This window comes from Pseudorasbora parva, chromosome 10 (assembly GCF_024679245.1).
Source record: "Pseudorasbora parva isolate DD20220531a chromosome 10, ASM2467924v1, whole genome shotgun sequence".
Taxonomy (NCBI): domain Eukaryota; kingdom Metazoa; phylum Chordata; class Actinopteri; order Cypriniformes; family Gobionidae; genus Pseudorasbora; species Pseudorasbora parva.
This window is the reverse complement of record NC_090181.1, coordinates 2,127,451-2,150,482: the sequence shown is the minus strand read 5'-3', so window position 1 is coordinate 2,150,482 and position 23,032 is coordinate 2,127,451. Positions and strand designations below refer to the sequence as shown.

The window sequence follows — 23,032 nt, the reverse complement described above, 5'->3', positions numbered from 1 at the left end:
AGGGCGTGAAGATCATGTGACTTGGTGATGGGCGTGTGATGGGTGCGTGATCTAACATGGCAGCGCGCTGCTAGAAAAATTACAATTTTTTCTCTGCTTTTTTCTCAACTGTTATCTTTCTGTGAGTTTTTTTTCTTTCTTTTTTTCTTCTTCTTCTTCTTCTTCTTCTTCTTCTTCCCCGCTACGACATCACCCGATTAAAACCTGGATTACGACTCAGACCTGGACCACCTGGAGGACTACATTGACAAATGCTTCAATAGACTATGTACAATGAGCCCATCACGCAAAGCCAAAAAACCGCGCAGTTCGAACTCTCCCAGTTTAACTGATTCTTCATCTTCACCAACATCCACTCCTACCAAAACAAACTGTTGTTCCGAAATACTTTTATCAATCAACGAGTGCTTATCAAACCTGGATTCCAGACTCTCATTAATCGAAGTACTTCACAAAGAATTCCAAAATCTTCGCCATAGCCTGGAATACAGTCAACAACAAGTCGATTCACTTACAGAAGAAAACAAATCATTTAAAAGCTCTGTGGACTCACTCACCGCTAAACTTTCGACTGTAACCACTCAACTCACCTCCGTCACCGCCGAAAACAAAGCTATGCAAGAAACCATCCTGGATCTACAGTCACGCAGTATGAGAGACAATCTAATCTTTTCTGGCATTCCCGAATCATCCACCGAAGACCCCGAAAAATCTGTTAAGGACTTCATGGTTAACCAGCTCAAACTTACACCAGGGACTGTCGAGCACATCACATTCCACCGCGTACATCGTTTAGGACAGAAACTCCACAACTCTACCCGACCCCGGCCCATCATTGTCAAATTTGAACATTTCAAACAGAAAGTACTGGTTCAGCGACAAGGCCGGCAGCTAAAAGGGACTCATTACGGACTCAACGACCAATTTCCACAAGAGATCATCCGCAGACGTAAGCTACTCTTCGCCATCCGCAAGACAATGATCAGTCAAGGTAAAAAAGCAACCATTACAGTAGACAAACTATATATTGATGGACAACTATTCAGAGACAAGGACACTACTCCATGGCTTTACTAATTCTAGAAACTGTAAAAGATGTATAGACAATAGACCCACCCATGCTCCTCTCTCATTCTAACTGTATCATCCTCACATTTCTTTCTTTCTCTCTCTCTCTCTCTCTCTCTCTCTCTCTCTCTCTCTCTCTCTCTCTCTCTCTCTCTCTCTCTCTCTCTCTCTCTCTCCTTATCAATGTATATTCTCACATTAAACTACCTGCACCACGCACACACACATAAAATGCACCAAATTAGTCTTCTTGCTCACTGTTTATATGTTTCGTTGTCGGTTACAGGTTTTTATGTTTGTGCTGTTTTGTATATCATTTGGTATTGTAGATCTACACACACACACACACACACACACACACACACACACACACACACACAGAGAGAGAGGGAGAGAGAGAGAGAGAGAGAGAGAGAGAGACTTATACTCACACAGCATAATTATGAGGTACACACTATAGGGCCATGCAATTAAAATGTTTAACTTGGAACATTCGTGGAGTTGCCTCACAAGCACAAAAAAACAAAGTCCTAAATTACCTAAAAAATATGCAAGCTGATATATGTTTATTACAGGAAACTCACTTCTCACAATCAACACAAAACTGCTTAAAAACTACATACTTTAACCACTGTTTTTCCTCCTACTATAACTCAAAACAAAAAGGAGTATGCATCTTAATTAACAAAAAAATACAATTTAACCACCATACAACCATTTCAGATCCTGAAGGCCGTTTTATCATTATTAACATTTCAATCGACAATAATCCAATCACAATTGGCAACATTTATGGACCAAACTCTGATGACCCCTCCTTCTTTTCAAATTTCTTTTCCTCTCTTTCAAACCTCTCCACTCTTGAAAGATCCAAAATTTGACAGCTACTTCAAGAAAGAGTGGACATCCTTCCTTGAAATAAATGACTCTCCAAAGTCATCAGCATCACTTCTCTGGGAAACATGGAAAGTAGTATTACGGGAGAAAATTATATCATATTCAGTCCATAAAAAAAGAAGGAAAAAGAAAAAGAAGTCCAACTAGAAGAAAAAATTAAAAAATTAGAAATTTTACATGCAAACAACCCCATCAGAAACCATCCATAAAGAATTAAGAGAAAATAAATATTTGCTTAATGAAATAATAAACAAAAGAAACCAGTTTCTTATTCACAGACTTCGTCATGAGACCTTTCACCATGGCAACAAATCCGGTAAATATTTAGCCAGTCAAATCAAAAGAAATAAAGAAAAAACAGCTATAACCTCTATTAGAAACTCAGCAGTGAAGCTAGCCAATTCTCCAATTGAGATAAACAAAATATTTGAAGAATACTACACACAATTATACTCATCGGATCTGGACCCAAACCAAGAAGACATAAACCAATTCCTCGATAACACCCTTCTACCAAAACTCAACCCGGAACAAATGAACTCTCTCGAATTACCAATCACTGAAAAAGATCTCCACTCTGCGCTCAATCACATGCAAACTAATAAAGCACCAGGACCGGATGGCTTCCCTGCTGAGTTCTACATTCATTTTTGGTCAACCTTATTCCCACTATTCAGTAGAACAATAACAGAAATAAAACAAAATGCTAAATTCCCATCCCACATGAACACAGCGTTTTTATCACTCATCCCTAAACCTAACAAAGACCACACCCTCACATCTAACTACCGTCCTATATCACTTATAAATGTTGACATAAAAATTATCAGCAAAGCATTATCCTATAGAATTGAAAAAATAATACCACATATCATCCATCCTGATCAGACCGGCTTTATAAAGGGTAGACACGCATCCAACAATACTCGCAGATTATACAATTTAATGCATTACTCATCAGTACAACAGAAAGATACTCTCATTGCCACCTTAGATGCAGAAAAAGCTTTTGATAGGGTCAACTGGAAATTTTTATTCACCACACTACAAAAATTTGGCTTTGGAGAGTCATTTATTAACTGGATCAAGATTTTATACACATCACCGTCTGCCACAGTCACAACCAATGGACTAACATCACAAAGCTTTGCCCTGCACAGGGGAATGAGGCAAGGATGTCCACTCTCTCCATCTCTATTCACCATTTTTATTGAACCTCTAGCAGCAGCCATCCGCCAAAACCCATCAATCAAAGGTATTGAAACACCACAACAAACACATAAAATCTCACTTTATGCAGATGATATTCTGCTATTTATACAAGAACCTCTAGTATCTTCACAAGAAATAATTAAAACAATCCAGTCTTTTTCAAAAATCTCAGATTACGCAATAAATTGGAACAAATCATCCATCCTCCCTTTACATAAATCCAAATGGGATGTGGCACCCCACCAATCACCCATACCTATATGTCATGATCACATCACTTACTTAGGCATCAAGATTTCCTCCAGACTGTCAGAGTTGGTAACACTTAACTTCACACCACTGCTAAAAAAAATAGAAGATGATTTGCTTCCAATCTCCATAATTGGCAGAATAGCAGCAATAAAGATGACAATTTTACCAAAAATCAACTATCTATTCTCAATGATCCCAAGCCACCCCACACTCACCTGGTTTAAATCATTAGACTCCATTATCACTCACTTCTACTGGAAAAATAAAACACCAAGGATAAAACTCACTACACTACAAAAAAACAAGGCTCAAGGAGGACTAGAAGCACCAAATTTTTATTATTACTCGATAGCTAACCAACTGCAATACATATACAAATGGACCCACCCCACCCAATCCGATATTATATGGCTAGATATAGAACAATCACTATGCAAAGAATGAAATATAGCTGACATACCATTCCTCACAAAAACAATCAAACAACACACGTTTTAAGGCTGTAACTATAGCTTCCACTCTGACAGCCTGGTGGAAATTTCACCAAATCACAAATTCGATACTAGCTCCATCTATCCGCACCCCATTGTGGAACAACCGTGACTTCATTAGCAATAAAAAAATAATCAACTTTCGCACATGGGCTGAAAAGGGTATCACTCATACTCCCGGCAGAGAGCTAATTTTCCCCCTAATCTTTTCATGTGTTTTTAATGCACCACAATGTAGAAGAGAAATGTGTGTATGTATGTATATATAAATTGATGAAAGCTTAAAAGCTGTGAAGAAGATGGCAAGATATTGCACTATTCCTGGTTGTGGAAGAACACAAGTCTCCTGCATAAGCTTCCTTCTGATCGTAATATTAGGAATGTGTGATTTAACTTTATTTTTAATGAAGCTCCAGCTGACGTAGGGAAGACATATTCACTTCAGTTCACTGCGGAATCGTTTGTAAACAAATCTCAGGTCAATGCTGGATTTGCAGACATTTAAGATTAAAACACAATGCTCTTCTACATTAGATCTGACTGGAATGGTGTAACACACTTATGTGAGTAAAACGTGTTTTATATGTAATAGTATTGCATTTTTATAGATCGTTTTGCTTATGTGTATGTGTCTAACAGAACATACTCTTTGATCGAGAGAATCAAAATATTTTGTAGTGAGATGGGCTTTGTAACGACGTCTTTAGTGCCTTTATGGGTCTTGAGAGAGGAAATGACATTGGTGTCAATAAAGGCCTTTCTGAGCCATCGGAATTCAACACTAATATCTTCATCTGTGTCTGAAGATGAACGGTCTGACGGCTAGTAATTTAATTAAATAATCACATCAACTTTAGATTAAAAACACTTCTTGTTAATTGTGTGAGGAGCATGGTGTTTTGAGCACCATTTGCACACCCTGTCATGCTGTTGGAAGAGATGGAGCAGGTTCGCAATGTCTCCTGGACCTTACAAGTCGGTCCAAGACAGCCTCCTGTAGGAGTCATGACCTTTGCCCCATAGGGCCTCCGCTTTCTTGAGTCCACTTCACTGTCTGCTACCACAAGCAGAATGAAGCGAAGCACACTCCTCTCCTTTTCCAATCTCATCCAGTCAGACAGCCCTAACCAAAAATAATAATCAACAGATGCATAAGATTGCAAAGAGAAATAAAAATAATAAAATGATGATATATAGATAAGATAAGGTGCGATCAATCGGACGTACAGTGGCTCAGAGCTCATTCAGTAAATGCACAGCTAAACAGATTTGTTTTGAGTCTGGATTTGAATGTGGCTACTGTTGGAGCACATCTGATCTGTTCAGGAAGCTGGTTCAGCTGCGGCTGGCATAATAGCTAAAGGCAGACTCTCCTTGCTTTGAGTGATCTCTTGGTATTTCTAACTGATTTGATCCTGCTGATCTGAGTGATCTGTTGGGTTTGTATTTAATCAGCATATCTGCAATGTATTGAGGGCCCAGATCATTAAGAGATTTATGAGTAATATTATTTTAAAATCTATCCTAGATGTAACTGGAAGCCAGTGCAAAGACCTGAGGACTGGTGTGATATGGTCATATGTTCTGGTTCTGTATGAGCTGCAGCTGTCTAATGGTCTTTTTGGGAAGGCCGGTGAAAAGACATTACAATAGTCTACCCTGCTGGTGATGAAAGCATGTTTCTCTAAGTCTTGCCTGGAAATGAAGCATCTAATTCTTGCAATATTTTTCAGATGATAGTATGATGATTTAGTTATTGCTTTGACATGACTACTGAAACTCAGGTCTGACTCCAAAATGACAGTATAAATAATTGTATCATCCGTGTATAAATGTAGTTTAGCTGTAGTTATCTCATTACCTAGGGCATTAATATATATTGAAAATAAAACTTGTGCTCAGATTGATCATTGTGGAAAACCTTTATTCATTTTAAAATTTATAGAAGTGACATTTTCGACTGAAACACACAGTTCTTTCTCAAAAATAATTATTTAACCCATTTATACTTATTTTGCTAAAACATACACAACTCCAACAAAATATTCTGATCTACAGAATCAAAGGCTTTTGAGAGATCAACAAACAGAGCAGCACAGTGTCGAATATTATCTAAAGAAGCAATAATATCATTCGTGACCAGCATGGTCGCTGTTACTGTACTATGTCCTAACCTGAAACCTGATTGAAACGTTAATAAACGTATAATATTCCGTTAAAAATCGCTTTATTTGATCATTTACGAAAGACTTAAAAACTTTTGCCATCACTGATAACCTTGAAAAAGGACAGTAGTTATCTAATTCATAGCAGTCACCTCCTTTTAACAACAGCAGAACCATAGCTGATTCGCATGCATGGGGAATTTCATTAGAATTTAAACTTAAATTACAAATAGAAGCAATAGTTTCTGCTATGAGATCTGCTGCAATTAAAAAAAAAGGCTCTATATTATCAAGCCCTGCTGATTTTTTACAATCTAAATTTAATAGGGCTTTATGAACTTGTGCTACTAAAATAGGAGTAAAAGTAAAAAGATAGGTAAAGCGATAATATTCGCCAAAGCTTAATATTTATATACACTGGTGTATAATATGGCAGTGCTGTTACAGACGAACAAAACTAAAGATACAGAAGTTATAGAATGCACACAGCACAACAAAAACAGAAAGCATTATATACATACATAGTATCACATCTTATAGATTTTTGTGAAAGAATAAGAAATAGAGGCGGGAGGGGTGATCATGTTTCATGGGGGGGGGGGGGGGGGGGGGGGGGGGATCATGATCATGGCCGTTATTGACTCAGGAATGGAGTGGAGGGTTAAAAAAGCCAGGAGGTAATGCCCTTATCACAACATAATTGTCCATCTATGTATAATTTGTCCACTGCAATGGTCCCCATTTTCCCTTTTATATTTTTTTTTTCAGATTGGAAAAATCTGCTTTCAGATTGGGAAAATCTGTTTACAGATACGGAAAAGTTTTGACGTTCAAGATTTTCCTTTTGTTTACTGCTTGTTCAGTCCTAGCAGTTCCTGGAGTTCTTTGGCTTCAATGAGTGCACTACTGGCATCAAATCCGGAAAGTTTATTTTCATTGGAAAGCTGAATGTCGTTTATCTCGGTGCAGCACAGTGGTTTGGGTGATATGGATGGTGTTGCACTTGAGTGAAATTTGACAGAGTTTGGAGTCTCTTTGAGTTTAGAGGGTTTTTTTTCCTTTACATTTTTTGTTTTCTGGTTTGTCCCTGTTCATGGTGTTGCAGAATCTGTTGTAGTGCACATTGATATATTCCTCAAGGTGATCCAGGTTGTATAACGTTATAGTCCAGTTTTAAATCAGCCCTTACAGTTCGTCTCAGCCGAGAAGAAATCAGTCTAAAAAAGTCTGAGATAAAGAAACCTTAATTCTGCTAATTATAAATATTTTCCACGGCATTAATTCTGGATTGAACAACAGTTGTGGTAGATTCAGAGCTTTCTGAATTATCTGAGAAATTTCCTTCAACATCATTGTGAACGTGGTAGTAATACAGGAAGAGGAAAAACCCTGAAAAAGAAAAATCAGTAGAACATATTTCAACTAATTCATAAACTTTTCAGATATCATTACATTTATTTGTTTAATTAAAAAAAATGTAACCAAAAGAACAACCAAATTGCGCACAATCGTCTATGCAGGACCTGGTGATTGTTTCTCACCTTGAAATGAGTTCAACACAGTGAAGATGTAATATGAGGGAATGAGCATCGGCCCATAACTGAAGAACGCCACAGCCCACGTCAAGCCGAAGAGCAGGAACAAACTCAACACCATCATGACCTGCTTTCTGAACGTCTTTTTCTTGCCATCAGTCGCTTTTATGTGTCGGGCTTGGACAAGCTTAGAGACGATCATGATGAAGACTCCAGTTGTGAAGATGAAGACTAAGGCATAGTAACCAATGTTCACTATGTAGTGAATAACATTATCAGTAATCCAGCACCTGTAATTAGAAGAGAATAGAAAATGTTGACATTTGAAAAGTTATGTCTTTAATTGTACCCTTTTACAGAGATTTCATGTTGTTTGGGGGCTCTACTAAAGCAGGTTTTCCTGCTTGAATGTTGATTATTTCCCCCAATATTTTTTATTGTTGAAGCTCCTCTTTTCCCAGTCAGTCAGTATTGCTCTGTTTAGTTTCTGTCCCTATGAGGCTCCACCTTCTGAAAAGCACAATGTGCTCTAATTGGTTGGCTGGAGCAGTTGTCACAGAATGCTCACAGACTTTGGCGGATCTGGGACTTGGAGGATGGGTGGATCCAGGCTGTGGAGCATGGGCAAATCTGGCAGGCTAGAAAGCCTTCAGGGTGGCGTTGGCAGGCTGGGGGTCCATGGCAGTGCAGACGATTCAGGGAGCCCTGGAGGTGCAGGAAGTTGCCATTGAGGTACAGGCAATTCAGGGAACCAGGAGGGATTGGACTCCAGGTACCTATAGCCCCTCCCCCATCACCAGACTCTGGTCAGGTGCTGGAGCCATCGCTGGACTCTAGTTAGGGGCTTTAGCCGGCATCAGTGAGAGACCTACAGGACAGACATCAAATATGGAGCTTGCATGGCCTCTGGGCCATGTGGGATGGAGGAAGCCTTATTTCTCCTCCTTTTTACGAGTGAGCTATCTTGGCTGAGAACTCTGGTGTGGCAGCCATCTTGGCTGAAGACTGGTCTGGCGGCCATCTTGGCTGATGACTGTGGCGTGGCAGCCATCTTGGCTGAAGACACAGCTGTAGTGGCCATCTTGTCCTAAGACATAGCCATAGCGGGCATCCTGGCTGAAGACTCTGGCGTGGCGGCCATCTTGTCTGAAGACACAGGTGTAGTGACAATCTTGTCCAAAGACACAAGCTTAACTATTTGACTTTGATATTGGAGATAGTCAATGAAACCCCAAAAACCAGTCTTAAAAGGTTAGGTCACCCAAAAAAGCAACAAGAATAGTTTTTGTGCGCAAAAAACCCGAAATAACGACTTATATAGTGCTGGGCCGATTTCAAAACATACCTCCGTAAAGCCTTGAATCATTTTGAATCAGCGTGACAAACCGCCAAACTGCTTAAATCACATGATTTTGGCGATCCGAGCCACCGATTCAAAACACTGATTCATTAAGCTCAAAGGATTTATGAAGCAGTGTTTTGAAATTTGGTTGTTGTTTTTTTGTGCACAAAAACTATTCTTGTGGCTTTATAAAATGATTGTAGAGCCACTGTAGTTAGATGGGCTTTGTAACAACGTCTTTAGTGCCTTTATGGGTCTTGAGAGAGGAAATGGCATTGGTTTCAATGAAGGTCTTTCTGAGCCATCGGATTTCAACACTAATATCTTTATTTGTTTTCCAAAGATGAACAAAGGTCTTGGAACGACATGAGGGTAAGTGATTAATGACAGAATTATAATTTTTAAGGTGAACTAAGCTTTTACGTCCCTCCATCTGCCGTGGAGGCAAAATTGTAGTCCAGGCATTCATTAAAGATATCTATTAGATCAGAAATAATAAATAATAATAATTCATTCATTACATTTATATAGCACATTTCTAAGCACTTAAAGCGCTTTCCATAGAAGGGGGAATCTCCTCAACCACCACCAATATGCAGCATCCACCTGGATGATGCGATGGCAGCCATATTGCGCCAGAACGCCCAACACCAGTTTATAGTGGAGAGGAGACCGAGTGATGAAGCCAATCATTATATTGGGATTTTTAGGAGGCCATGATGGACAGAGGCCAATGGGCAAATTTGGCCATGATGCCGGGGTTACAGCCCTACTCTTTATCGAAGGACATCCTGGGATTTTTAATGACCACAGAGAGTCAGGACCTCGGTTTAACGTCTCATCTGAAGAACGGTGCTCTTTGACAGTACAGTGTCCTCATCACTATACTGGGGTGTTAGGACCCACACAGACCACAGGGTGAGCACCCCCTGCTGGTCTCACTAACACCTCTTCCAGCAGCTACCTGGTTTTCCCAGTTGGTCTCCCATCCAGGTACTGACCAGTCTCAGTCCTGCTTAGCTTCAGTGGGAAACCAGTCTTGGGCTACAGGCTGATATGGCTGCTGGTAACAGTATCATTATATTCCAGCCCCACAGCCATGGTCCAAAATAACTGAGCTAATCCACCTACCCCCAGTCAATGCCTGATATCGTGCCCTCCACTCCTTATTGGCTTGAGGAAGAATCCAAACTGTCATGCTACTGTATTTGAAGTGAACAAGGTTTTCTGTCACAGAATGTTCTGAGACTTTGGATAAGATCCAAGCAAAGATTTATTTGAGAATCCAGAATCATAGTCAAAATAGCATGTAAAGGGTCTAGGATCTAGATGCACCCTAATGGCAGCAAATCTAATTTGAAGCCAGTGTCATCTAGCAACTCTCTATAGACTTGCGAGCTGGGAAAAAAACAACTCTGCTCAGGCCAATCACATTGTGTATAGACTGAATGCAATCATTACTGAAGAGTCCAGGCAAAGGATTGAAGTTCAGGGCTGAGTGGCAGTGGTCAGGGAAGGAGTGCCCACTAGTGGTCAACATGGGCACACCAGCTGGTGACTGACAGCAGTGTGTTGTGAAATGCCTGTCCTTTACCATAACCACCATTTTCAACATGCTAAAAACTGACTTGGCATTAAGTGGCATAGACACTGACATAGAGAAGAACTCTCACTGGAGGGAGTTATATAGGCATAAAAGCATAATAGGTCATATTTAATTCATGCATTTGTGACATCAGAACAACTTACATTTGTGGGCTTTTTCCAGATGTTGTGTTTATGATCAGCACTTTATATTCTCCTACTGAAGCAATGGCTATGACTATAGGAGTTGGAAACACTGAAAACATGGAGATCAGGGTTATTAAAGGTAACTAAAAGTAAAACAACACATTTTTGTAAGTGGAATTAAAATAAACTTCAACTAAACATAAATCATATAAAAATCTGCCAATGCAACATTTCTCATTTTCATTTAGTTTAACTTGATGTACTAAAATAACTAAAACTAAAATAAAAAATTATGAAAAAAATATATAGACATCTTGGGTTGCAACCCAGTTCCCTGAGAGGTGGAACTTTGATGCTGCATCTTGTGTTGGCACTAAGGTGAACGCCCTTGCCCTCGACTGTCTGGTGTATGTTTAAACACACAGCAATCTATTGGCAGACTGTAGTCCATGACATTACACTCAGAGTGTCATCAACTCTTTTGTCTGAAGGAGATGTGCAAACATGCCCTGAAGTATGGCAGCAATACGCAACATCTGGTTTTACCTTCTCCAGAAACTGGGTTGCATTCTCAACACAAGATATTCCCTTTTTAAGTGGAACTTTGAACTGTGATACTGATACTGTGGGGAACATAATTGCCAGTGCCATGCAGAGGAAATGCCAGACCTCTAAGTTGTGAATATGCACAAACAGAGTGAAAATAACATTAAGTAGGGGTGTGACAAAATAATCTCACGAGACGAGCGAGACGAGACAAGATTTTTACATCAAATTTTTAAGAAATCCACAATGACCAAATACATGACTAGAAATTAAAAATTGTTTGCAGGTATATTTGAAATGTTTTAAAGGGGTCATATAATGCCATCTTTGTACAAGTTAATATGATTCTTTAGTGTCTAAATGAAAAGTTTGTAATATACTTTAATTAAAAATGATCCTTAGTATCGTAAGAAAACACTAATTTTACCTGGTTCTGTGGGGCATTTTGACACACATGGAGAGTTGCTTTGACAAAAGTTGAGGGTATATTTTGGAGAAAGAATGGCAACAGGAGTCTCTGAGGACACTGTATCATTTGAACCCGGAAAAAGATGATGGCCAGCGAGCTGGTCATTTCTGAATGGTTGGTTTACGTAATGTCACTTTGATCTATCTTTGTACTGGCAGGGTAACGTTAGCATAGTGAGATACGAATGTTATGCGTTTACTGATGTATACGTTAGTTCATTGACAGATTGATATTACAGCTAATGGTCATGTAAAAAAAAAATCTGTAAATGTAGGCTTGTCAGTGATGCGTAACATCTATGCAGTGTTAGGTATAACTGTCAGGACTGAAGCACTACATTAGGTCACCACAGACACCGTTATAAACCATCTACAAAAGTAAGCTTAGCGTAGTGTTACCACATTAACTTTATCACCAGCGGACACAGTTTGTAATAACACAATAACCATAATGACGCTTAGTTCATTATAAACGTGGGATTGTGAATTATATTGAGAACGTCATACATTTTCATGCCGTAATGTAACTTACCCTGTAAACTTTAGCCGCATTCATCATGAAGCGTGCAAGCGATTCAAGCTGCACTCACTTCTTCTGGAGGTATAGCAGGAACACTAATAGTTGGTACCGATCCTTCTTTCAGGAGCAGCTTCTTACCAAAACCTGCTTTATACTGACCCTCGTTTATAAAGCAGTCAGGTGAGAAATGATTCGCGCAAACATGAAAGCATTGACGTTGATCGGGGGGAATATTCCCTTTGGAAAAAAAACTCAGCCACTCTGTCTTCAGCAGTTCGGATTTAGCAACATCAAAATGAATGTTGTGTTTGTTATCACACCCAAGAACAGAACACCGCAATCTCTTAGACGCCATTCTGCTCCAGTGTATCAACAATGGCGAACTATGAAAACATCTTACTCAGGACGGGTCTGTGTTAAAACGCTGCTGTCAATCAACAATTGTGGGAGGGGTGTGTGTGAAATGGTCAAATGGCTTGATTTGAGACAGGGGGAAACATATAAGGAGATTAAAAAAAAAACACTGGATGGATTTTTATCATTATAGGATGGTTGTGTACAGGCACTGCCAACACACATTTCCATACAATCAACTTGTAAAAAGTGCATGTACCATTATATGACCCCTTTAACTAATCATCTTGTAATGAATGTCATTTCAGTACTACTTTTTGTGTATAAATTATCATATACAGTAAAAGACAGCAGTACTGTTTTCTCTTACGAAGGAACTATACACTGCGTCCACTAGGGACAGCTTTGGGAACGCTGTTCGGCAATGCCGAACTGTCGTCGACAGATTTCAAGAGAGTAAGAAGCAAGCAGAAGCTTTTAAAAAGTATCTTCCACGCCGCCACCAACCCTCTGGGGCTGCTGTGAGCAGCCCCAGCCGTCAATCTCTTCATATAGGCAGTAGCAAAATGAGAGTGTCGCATCTCGTGCTCCACCTAAGAGATTCGGTGGGCAAGGTCGTCACTCTCAGCCGAAGCCTTCTAAGCCAAAGACCGACCTGAAAGTCATGCTTCAGGCGAAGAAGGCTTGAGGCCAGTGCTTCAGGGCGCAGCGTCTTCCAGCTGGCTCGTGATTCCGCGTCCACTAGACAATGTGTCACACTCTCGGCCTCCGAGCAGGTTAAAAACACAGTCAAATCGATTAGGGCCTGCAGGTATGTTTCACGACACTGAAGTGGCTGGAGAGAAAAGAGGCTGATTCCCTAAGTAGATTTTCTGGCAGAGTGGAGGCTTCAACCAAATATATCGCTATGGGTCCTGCAAACGATAGAGAAAGGGTACAGAATTCAACTTGGGTTCCCCCCACCTCGATTCAGCGGGGTGCTCTTAACTCTAGTGCACCCCGAGCAGGCTCTGATAATGGAACAGGAAGTAGAGACCTTAATAAAGAAGGAGGCTATAGAACAGATCCCTGGATCAGACAGAGATTCTGTTTTTTACAGCCGTTCCTTCATAGCTCCAAAAAAGGATGGAGGGTTGCATCCCATATTAGATCTTCGTCATTTGAATTGTACAGTCAGAAGACTAAATTTCAAAATGCTGACGCAAAGTCAAATTGTGACTCAAATCAGATTCGAGGACTGGTTTGTCACAATAGATCTAAAAGATGCATACTTCCATGTCTCCAACCACAGCACAGGAAGTTCCTGAGGTTCGCTTTTGGGGGCAAAAGCATACCAATACCGGGTTCTTCAATTTTGCTGACCCTAACCCTAACCTAACCCTAACCCAGTGCTAGATTTTCTACAAGATTGTTGCTCTTCCGGGTTAACCCCTTCTACACTAAATGTGTTTATGTCAGCTTTATCAGCTTACCATGCCCGTGTGGATGGTATCACTGTAGGGAGAAACCTGTTGGTGACTCGTTTACTACGTGGCACCAAGAGGCTGAGGCCTGCTGTGCGCACTAGTATTCCTGCTTGGGATTTGGCTATCGTGTTGTAAGGGTTATCACCGGCTCCGTTCAAGCCACTTGACAGCATCTCAGAGAAGTTTCTGACTCTAAAGAAACTCTTCCTTCTTGCCATTTCTTCTATTAAGAGAGTAGGAGACCTTCATGCCCTATCTATATCCCCTACGTGCTTGGAGTGTTCACCGGGGATGGTTAAAACTTTCCTTTACCCTATATTAGGGTATGTTCTGAAGGTACTAACCAGTGTCCCAAGACCTATAGTACTGCAGGCTCTCTGTCCTCCTCCGTTTGCTAATCCGGACCAGGAAAAATTGAACCTTATATGTCCAGTGAGAGCACTGGATGCTTATGTCCACAGAGCTGCCCTGTGGCGAAAAGCGGATATCGATTGTTTGTGTGTTTTAGGCCGCATAACGGGTCTCCCTACGTCCAAACATACACTAGGGGCTTGTTTATACTTTTGCCTGTCTCCGCTGCGCAAGCCTCCGCTGACTGCGCGCACTCCTCCCCAAACGGACGAGGTGTTTATACTTGACGCGCTCGCCGTTGTGCTATTCTTTGAAACGACAGAGGGCGACTTGGAGTAATTGTTCTATAAACCAACAGGAAAAAGCGTCAAGAAGAAGTGTGCTAATGTACACAAGTGATATTTATTTTAGTACATTTCACCAAAAACCACACCACAAAAGAATTGTGTAAAACTCAGTAAACCTTTGCTTGATATTATTACTTGTGACATGAGAACAAAATATGCACTAAATTAACGATCTTTTAAATATTTCCTAATTTCACTAAACTTTAGTGTCGTGATTTATTTATTTATTTGGTTAAACATGGATCTTTATTTAAAACGGCTTATTTCTGCTTTTGTATGCTCATTTTGTAAATATAAGCACCTAATTTGTATGTGCAAACTGGGGGCTGGTGTGATGAGACGTCATGCTCGGCTAGATTCGCCGAGAACTCGTTCATCTTCGAATGCGGAGCTGCGCGCGGAGTTACAAAAAATGTGCTGCACACTGCCAGGTGAAATGGAGTCTTGCGGACCCAACGCACACTACAACCCCCTCCGTGTCGACGTCATTTTTGCCGTGCGCACCCTCGCGCTCATGCGGACACGTCAAGTATAAACAAGGCTTCAGCAAGTGGATAGTTGAGGCTTTTTCTCTAGCTTATGAGTCTTTGGGTCAGCAGTGCCCTTTAGCTGTCAGAGCTCACTCTACTAGGAGTATGGCGGCCTCTAAGGCCTTGGTTTCGGGGGTTTCCCTTAAAGAAGTCTGCGATGCGGCCGGTTGGTCCTAGTTTGGTCCTAGTTGGTCCTAGTTTCAAACGAAAGGTATTATGTATTATGACATTTTGGTTTTTCGTTCCCAAAGCTGTCCCTAGTGGACACAGTGTAAAGTTCCCCTAAAGGGAATGTCTCAGGTTTTAACATGTTATAACTATAACCATAGTTCCCTGAGAAAGGAACGAGACACTGCGTCCCCTTGCCATACTCCCTGCATCCCTACGATCTTTGCTTTGGCAGTTTTGCTGAAGTCTGGTCAGACCGGAGGTGTATTTATCCTTTCCTGGTCGTGACGTCACCCGTTTTTTTCTTCAAGCATTAGAGCTAAGAGATGATTACAACTAGATATCTTTCATATTCAGAGATATTTTCATGCCTCAGGGAGCCGCTTTCAAACAGCGGTAAATTATTGAAATCGCATTTGAATTTTGAATGCATATTTCCTTTTACTTTCAATTTCGCGATCATATGTATACTCTGTGATTAGGGAGCGGTGGTGCAGAACGTGCAGTTTAAAATATAAGTCTGGCATCTGCTGCGCAACGAATCCTCCAGCACAGTCTTGTCCACTAACATGTAACACACACTCGTAACACACGCTGAATGCGAGCGCTTCACTAACACGTAACACACCTCATAACACACACTCGTCTTCTCGTCACTTGATCAGTGCTGCGAATAGCTCGCAAGACTGGAACAACTCGTTCTAGATGAGCTGATGGAATTGAAGCGACTGTTATGATTATCCACCTGAATTAAATTGTTTTTATTTCTATAAAAAGCAAAACTAGAGTGGAGGCATAATATAAACTTCCCCCTCTCACTCCGTCATGACCAGGTCATGAGAATATGATGAGACAGCTTTTTACCTCAATGAGAAATCTCGTCACAGTTTAGTCTCGTGAGATCTTGTCACACCCCTAACATTAAGCGACTCTGCAAAACTAGCCAGATTCAAAAAGCATGTCAATACCCTAGTGCATCCGATGTGATGTGCAGAAGAATGCACGGGACTCTGTTCCCTAAAGCAAGTGCCCCAAGTAGAACATTTTTCCCTGAGAGTACCTGTCCAAAGGGGCATATCCCTACTTCAAACCCCAACAATAATTGGTAAATTTAGGTATTTTTAGGTAAATTTAAAAGAGGGATAGAGGGATGCAATGTGGAATGCCCACAAAATCTGTTAACGTTGCAATTTTCTTTTTCAGCTAAACTCGAGTTTGCAGTCTGCTGGTTTTTGTTTTAAACAGATATTTTCTTAAGTGAACACTATAATAACAGGTGTTTTGTTCATATAACTCACTCCAGCCGCACACGGTGATCTTCCTCATGTAGTTTGTGATGGTGACATTCTGTCTGATGAGCCATAAGTACATATGAAGAGCTTGAATGAAGAACCAGGTGAATGTAGCCAGCATGGAGTAATGCATGAGCAGCGCTATGAAGATGCACGCAGCCTTGTCTCCTGTGTTGGCCACGCTCTCGTTTGTCAAAAAGGATAAATTCAGGAGAAACAAAGCCACAAACATGTTTATCAAGATCTTTGTGGCCTGATTTGATTTGGCTTTCCTGTTCAAAGATGAAAAACAGCCTGTATTTGAAACATGCAGACACTTCCATCCAAAAGAGGAACAAACACAACTGGTCAAAGAACTTCAATACTTGAAGTACTAACAGCACAAACTAGATGTTCAAATTAAAGACACTCTACCGTAAGAGGAAATGCATGAACAGAGCGACGGACAGAAAAAACATGGAGATGCCGCAGCCGATAGAAGAGATGAAGCTCAATGATTCCACGTACGGTGCTGTGCTGTTATCGGGCAGAGACTGAGAGATCAAAGAAAGCACAACAGAAAAACACAGATCAGCTGGATAATTACTCTCATTTCCACTAGTCATCATCATGTCAATGTCTGCAAGTCAAAAAATCTCATTTAAAAAATCTCATTTTGAAGTCAAATTTTTCTCAACATTTACTCCCAAGATCAAATGCTCCTTGTTCATTTTATGGCTCTAGTTAGTATAACTGAGTCGACAGCTGGTAGATGTCCTAACTACAACATCTGGCTGTATTTATTGACCTTTATTCAAAAGCAGACAGACAGATTGATAGATTTCTTTACAGTCATTTAAAAAAAATAACAACAACAAAAAGGCGCAATCCAATCACAACTTATAAATACCGAATGAGAACAATGACATTTGATAATTTAAAGGTGCACTATGTAACTTTTGGCCCTCTGCATGCATTTTTCTGGAGAACATTGTATTGGTTCTGCTTCGGCTCTGTGTGACTGTGCGGATGAGTGTGTTTGTCTTACTGCTCATAAATAATTCTTTACCAGACTTAAAGGACAACTCCGGTGAGAAATGACCCTAGGGGTAACTAACAGATGCTCACACTAACACGGCAGCATAATGAGGGTCCCTACATGCAAACCAAAGCATTGAGAACTTTGTAAGAGTACAAACAGTTTAATAAGTAGCACAGCGTTCGTGGCTTGACTCGTCGATGCTGTTTTCCAAGATGGTCTTTATAAAGTATCTTCTTTTTAAACTGTTTGTACTCTTACAAAGTTTCTCAATGCTTCGGTTTGCATGTAGGGACCCTCATTATGCTGCCGTGTTAGTTTGAGGCTATGTTGAGCTGTTAGTGATATTAACTAGCGGTTTAATTTCACTGACCCTGTGCCCCATAGACAAGCGTTATAAGATAATCTGTGTTTAGAGATAAAACTCTTTACATTCGATTTTCATGAAAACGCATCCCAGAGAACGATCTACTCGCTGACCATCTTTTAGTTACCCCTAGGGTCATTTCTCACCAGAGTTGTCCTTTAAGAGAAATAATCAGTCTAGATGGAAAGGATCTCAAGTTGACTGACTTTACTGTAGCTTTACCCGTCAAGAGATCCGTTACTTCCTCAGCACAGAGCTATAATCATAATGAAATGAGTCTTCAGATAATGCTTACAATCAGTTAGAGAACTAGTATCATCTACACGTCAATTTTACAACATTTCAAATCACTCGGTTCTCTCCAGACCTCTCAGAAATGTTGATTCTGGTTTTATTACGAGCTCTGTCTCGTTCTCTTTTCTCTAGCAGACACTCCTCTGTTCGCTGTTTGTTTAAAATGGGTGATTCTTCGGAGGTTGGAGGTTTAGCGGCTCAATGTCAACCTTTTTCACTCTGTGTGACAACTAACCCCTGCCACTCCCACACCAGACTCACGTCACAGTGCAATAAATGCAAATAGCCCACCTTGTTTGCAAAGACTATTTACAATAACATCGCCCACTGACTTCTGGTTGGACCAGACAAATTTACGGAAGATGCTGTACTATCAACAGTAGCAATAGTGTAGGGGTAAGGCACATGGCAAAAAGTTTTGGTGTAAATTGACCAACACTTTTTAATGTTATCATAATGTTTGAGTTCGACTTTTGCCAAACTTGCTCTACTCCCTTTTGCCATCACATATCAGATCAAAAAGGCATGTATTTTGAATTGAAAAATGAAGAAAATCATTGAAATGTGAAAATAAAGTGTCTAATGTGTGTTTAATAATAAAGTGTTTAATGGTTAGGGGTAGGTGTGGGGAGGGGGCTTTATTGTCTCAATCAGGTGGCATCCATTTAATAATTTTAATACATTTAATAATTTACACTGTTTTTATTGCATACGGTGTAAAGTACAACAACACTGAGGTGACTGGTAGAGATGATAAGGACACATAAATATGTTCTTCATAATGTAGCCTTTTGACAGCTTCGACTGACGTTGTCCTTGTGTTAATGGTTGTGTAATAACTTCTGTATAACCTGGCAACAAACATTTTTGTAAGAGTGTCTATAATATGAAATGCTGATTTTATTTTGGGTGCGGGTTTGGTGTCGGTTCTATTTAAAGCGGGTTGGGTCGAGTGCTAATTTTAATTAGTGCTGCTGTCGGAAAACGGTTCAGATCTGGTTTTAAGCACCGCGGGTACGGGTGGGTGTGGATTTTAAAAATCAGACCCGTGCAGGACTCTGACCTAAGGTGCAAAATCTGCCTAAAAAGTATAAATAGCATCTAACTACTATTAAAAACTTTTTACAAGAAAATACTGCTATTTTTACTTAGTGTAAATAGAATCTATTGCTATTTGTACTTTTTGTTTAAATATCATCTATAGCTAAGAAAATGTCATTTTCACTTAAATTAAATTAGGATAACAATCAAGATAAGACTAGATACAATTGTTGTGGATAATTAAGTATCAGTGTATTTAGATTATTATTTTTCTGAGAGCACTTAAAAGTATGAAACAGGCTTGCATTGACTTGTTAGTTTCCTCCAGGTATTATTTACATCTTTGCTTTGCCTTTGCAACCACTGGTCACACTATTATAGTATTATGACACTGTAAATTTGACTGTCTAAATATGTTGATGTTCCTAGTACCTGTACATTTTGAGGTCAGAGGGAAGATACGTTGATATATGTATTCTTTCCTTGTGAATGAATTCAGATGTTTTGGTGACATACTCACGCATAGTTAAATCTTTTAAAGTTAAAAATAATATTTGCTAATATACTGATGCTTCCAACAAGTCTAAAGAATATATTTGTTTGTTTGTTTGTTTGTTATCCATAAACAACACTTAAACTCTCACAGCTGTTAATTAAGGTGGACTCACTTCTTAAATCTTTTTGATTAAGTAGTAATAAATAATGCGAATGATTCTTAAAACAATATGAGAATTTGTCTAATGATTATATTGATGAGGTTTAGTTGGCGTTTCTCTGCTTATTCATGTTTTTATGTGTTTATTCATTTAAAAAAAATAATTAATTCATTCATATGTTTGATGCTCTTTAATGTCGTCTGAAGTATTTTTTATTATTTTTTTCAGTATCATTTCTGTTTCTTTCATTTTAAAAAGTAGGTTGTATTTTTGGAGAAATGTTATTATTCTAGACACATTTTGGACTAAACCTTTTTATTGTCAATGTGTTAGATTTTCCCAAAAGAGAGAGACTTAAAATTTTAGATGCATATATCTGTTAAGTTTCTTTAGTCATCGTGCACATGTTCATTAGCATATAGACGTGGACTAATAGACTAATAGAGATTTAATTCATGGTGTTTTTATCTCTGAAACTCTGAGAAGCTTCTCACCATCAGCACGGCAAAGAACGTCAGATGTGAACATGAGCACTTTATGGTGTTATTGTTGATGTCTGTCTTACAGCCGGACGTTGTCCATTTAAGATTTCCTTTAAAGAAAAAAGAGTGGCAAATGAAATGAATTATATAAAATAACTTGATGGGAACTGATCAATACAGAAATATGTGAATTTACCTTTGCCATCCCAAGAATTGCAGGACGCATTACCGACCTGTAAGATTGTGTTTAATTATTATTTTCCCTGTACAGTGTCTGATTATAATAAAACAAGTTTCACAACAAAACCTTCATTACCACTTTCTTTGTAAAGAACATTTCAATATTGTCGGTAAGGTTGGAGATATTGGCGCCCATCGTTATTCCATAAACCTCATCGTTCAAAAGGTTTTCACCCTAAGTAATAAACCATACCATACAAGAATTAAAAAGCAATCATTAATAATCAAATATAAATGTGTGAATGCAACAGATTAAGAAACATTTGTACAAATATAGAACCCAATGCACACATTACCTTATTTCCCATGTTTTTGAACCGTAAAACTCCAACAAACGCACTTCCGTTGTTTTCCAGTCGTGATTTATCAAAGGCCTCCCTGGGAACATTTACAGACCAGGGAAAGTCTGCCTTCATGTTATTCTCAACAACCTGTGGATATAAAAGAGGAATTAAAACTGATAAATCAATACAATCCTAGCCACATGCTTTAATGCTTCTCGTGCCTTACGTTGATCATGTTCTGATTTGGAGAGTAGCATATTTGAATGTCTTTGCTTTCTGTGTTCTTGGCTTGTCTTTGGAGAACACCAATAACATCTCCCATCTTAATCGCCATATTGCTTATATTTTTTTTTTCCATCTCCTCCACCATAGAGGTCATGTTGTCCAGAGTCTCTCTGCAAAATTGATTGAATCACTTGGTGTTCTGTACTAGAGTTTTAGACTTATAGTCACTGGTAACCACAGACTTACGATGCTTTTGCGGGTTCAAAAGGTTCACTCGTCTCTGTTGGGATAGTGATTGTCGTGTCAAGTTGTGCAAGAGTGGCTTTTGGGATCTGTGTTGTGAAATCGGTAGTTGGATTGATTGTGGTGGTGTGTGACGGTGGCGGGACAGTAGTAGTACACATCCAGTCACTCTCATTCAAAAACAGAAGATAATTGCTTCCTTCTGTCCCTTGAACACAAAGAAATAAGGAATGGATTTTAATTATATATCTGTGCAACCATGCAATAATTAACATATTAAAGTGTTCTAATATGTCATATATCATAAGAAACACTTAATTTCTGCATTATACAGTAGAGACATGTTCATCACATACACCAAAAGGTTCAGTGGAGGTCTATGTAGAGTTCTAGGGTTCTTGACTCTTTAAAGGAGAATGATTGCATAATGTTTTCAAGTTATATCGATATTTCTAGTGATAAAGTATGTTTACGTGCTGCTTAAGATATTGCCATGGTTTATAAGAAAAGTCATTTGTTAAAATGCAATATTTATCGCTCATTTAAAAATGTATTTAAAAGTGTAAATTAATTTATGAACATTTTAGAATATAAAATTAAGATTTTTTATGAATAAAGTCAGAAGTCTGGAATGGGCTTAATTAGTTATACAGCTCTGGAAAAAATTAAGAGACAACTTAACATTGATTTCTTACGGAGCCCCACACATGATGTGCAGTAAAAAACTAGTAGGCTAAATTGTCTGCATTTTGTTACCTTCATTTATAAATAGTGCGCACATTTTACTAATTCATTCACTCGATTTACTAAATCATGCACATAATTTATAAATTCGAGGGAATGAAATAGTAAATCGTGCGCACTATTTACCTTTTTTCTCTTGGATGTCATGCAAGGGGCTCCGTAATTTCTCAATGTTAAGTGGTCTCTTAATTTTTTCCAGAGCTGTACGTTGGCACCATTTAAGCCTGCATTTATTCCAAATAAGCCCATGATTTGTTCACCAAATATAAAAATTGATTTTAAGGAATTAAAACATCAATATAGTTATTCAGCGATTCATAGGTATTAAAAAAAATCCTTTCACTAATATTTGATTACAGCCCTGGGTGGGATGAGTAGTTGTTCTGGAGCCTCAAGTCGGCTTGACTCTGGAGTTGTAGCTGGAGTCAACCTGGACTGTCTGACTGAGTGTATCTCAGGAAGGAAGCCGTGTTGGGGCTCCATACTCTGGCCTTTCGGAAGGGTCTCCTAGTGGTCCCCCCATGCTGGGAGAATGGAGCCTTAAGTCGGCTTGAATCCCAAGTTATGCCCAGTCAAATTTCCAAAGGAAGTGACCATATCTCGGGAGTTGGGGCTTCATACTCTCGGCATAGGGGGTCCACTGGGTGATCCCTCCATGCCCAGAGTCTGGAGCCCCAAGTCGGCTTGTGTCTTGAGTTATGCA

General features: G+C 39.4%; 1 protein-coding gene across 1 annotated transcript; it reads right to left on the bottom strand.

Annotated features, from left to right (window-relative positions):
- Positions 1-6,700: 6,700 nt before the first annotated feature.
- LOC137090486 (adhesion G-protein coupled receptor G2-like) lies at positions 6,701-21,820 on the bottom strand. Its single transcript, XM_067454449.1, has 11 exons — positions 21,589-21,820; positions 21,344-21,512; positions 21,130-21,264; positions 20,910-21,008; positions 20,790-20,826; positions 20,606-20,703; positions 17,150-17,268; positions 16,742-17,007; positions 10,712-10,802; positions 7,627-7,910; positions 6,701-7,474 (listed from the first exon to the last, which is right to left on the bottom strand). Exons 1-11 carry the CDS (start codon positions 21,744-21,746, stop codon positions 7,338-7,340), a joined length of 1,593 nt encoding a protein of 530 aa, XP_067310550.1. The 5' UTR covers positions 21,747-21,820; the 3' UTR covers positions 6,701-7,337.
- Between the last annotated feature and the right edge of the window lie 1,212 nt (positions 21,821-23,032).

What these genes read in the sequence shown, in the direction of transcription:
- LOC137090486 (XM_067454449.1), bottom strand. Translation starts at nt 21,746, where the DNA reads ATGTGTACTACTACTGTCCCGCCACCGTCACACACCACCACAATCAAT. An exon ending in TCAAAAACATGGGAAATAAG is followed by an intron (nt 21,009 to 21,129) that starts GTAATGTGTGCA and finishes TTTATTACTTAG; the next exon opens with GGTGAAAACCTTTTGAACGA. An exon ending in CAATTCTTGGGATGGCAAAG is followed by an intron (nt 20,704 to 20,789) that starts GTAAATTCACAT and finishes TTTTCTTTAAAG; the next exon opens with GAAATCTTAAATGGACAACG.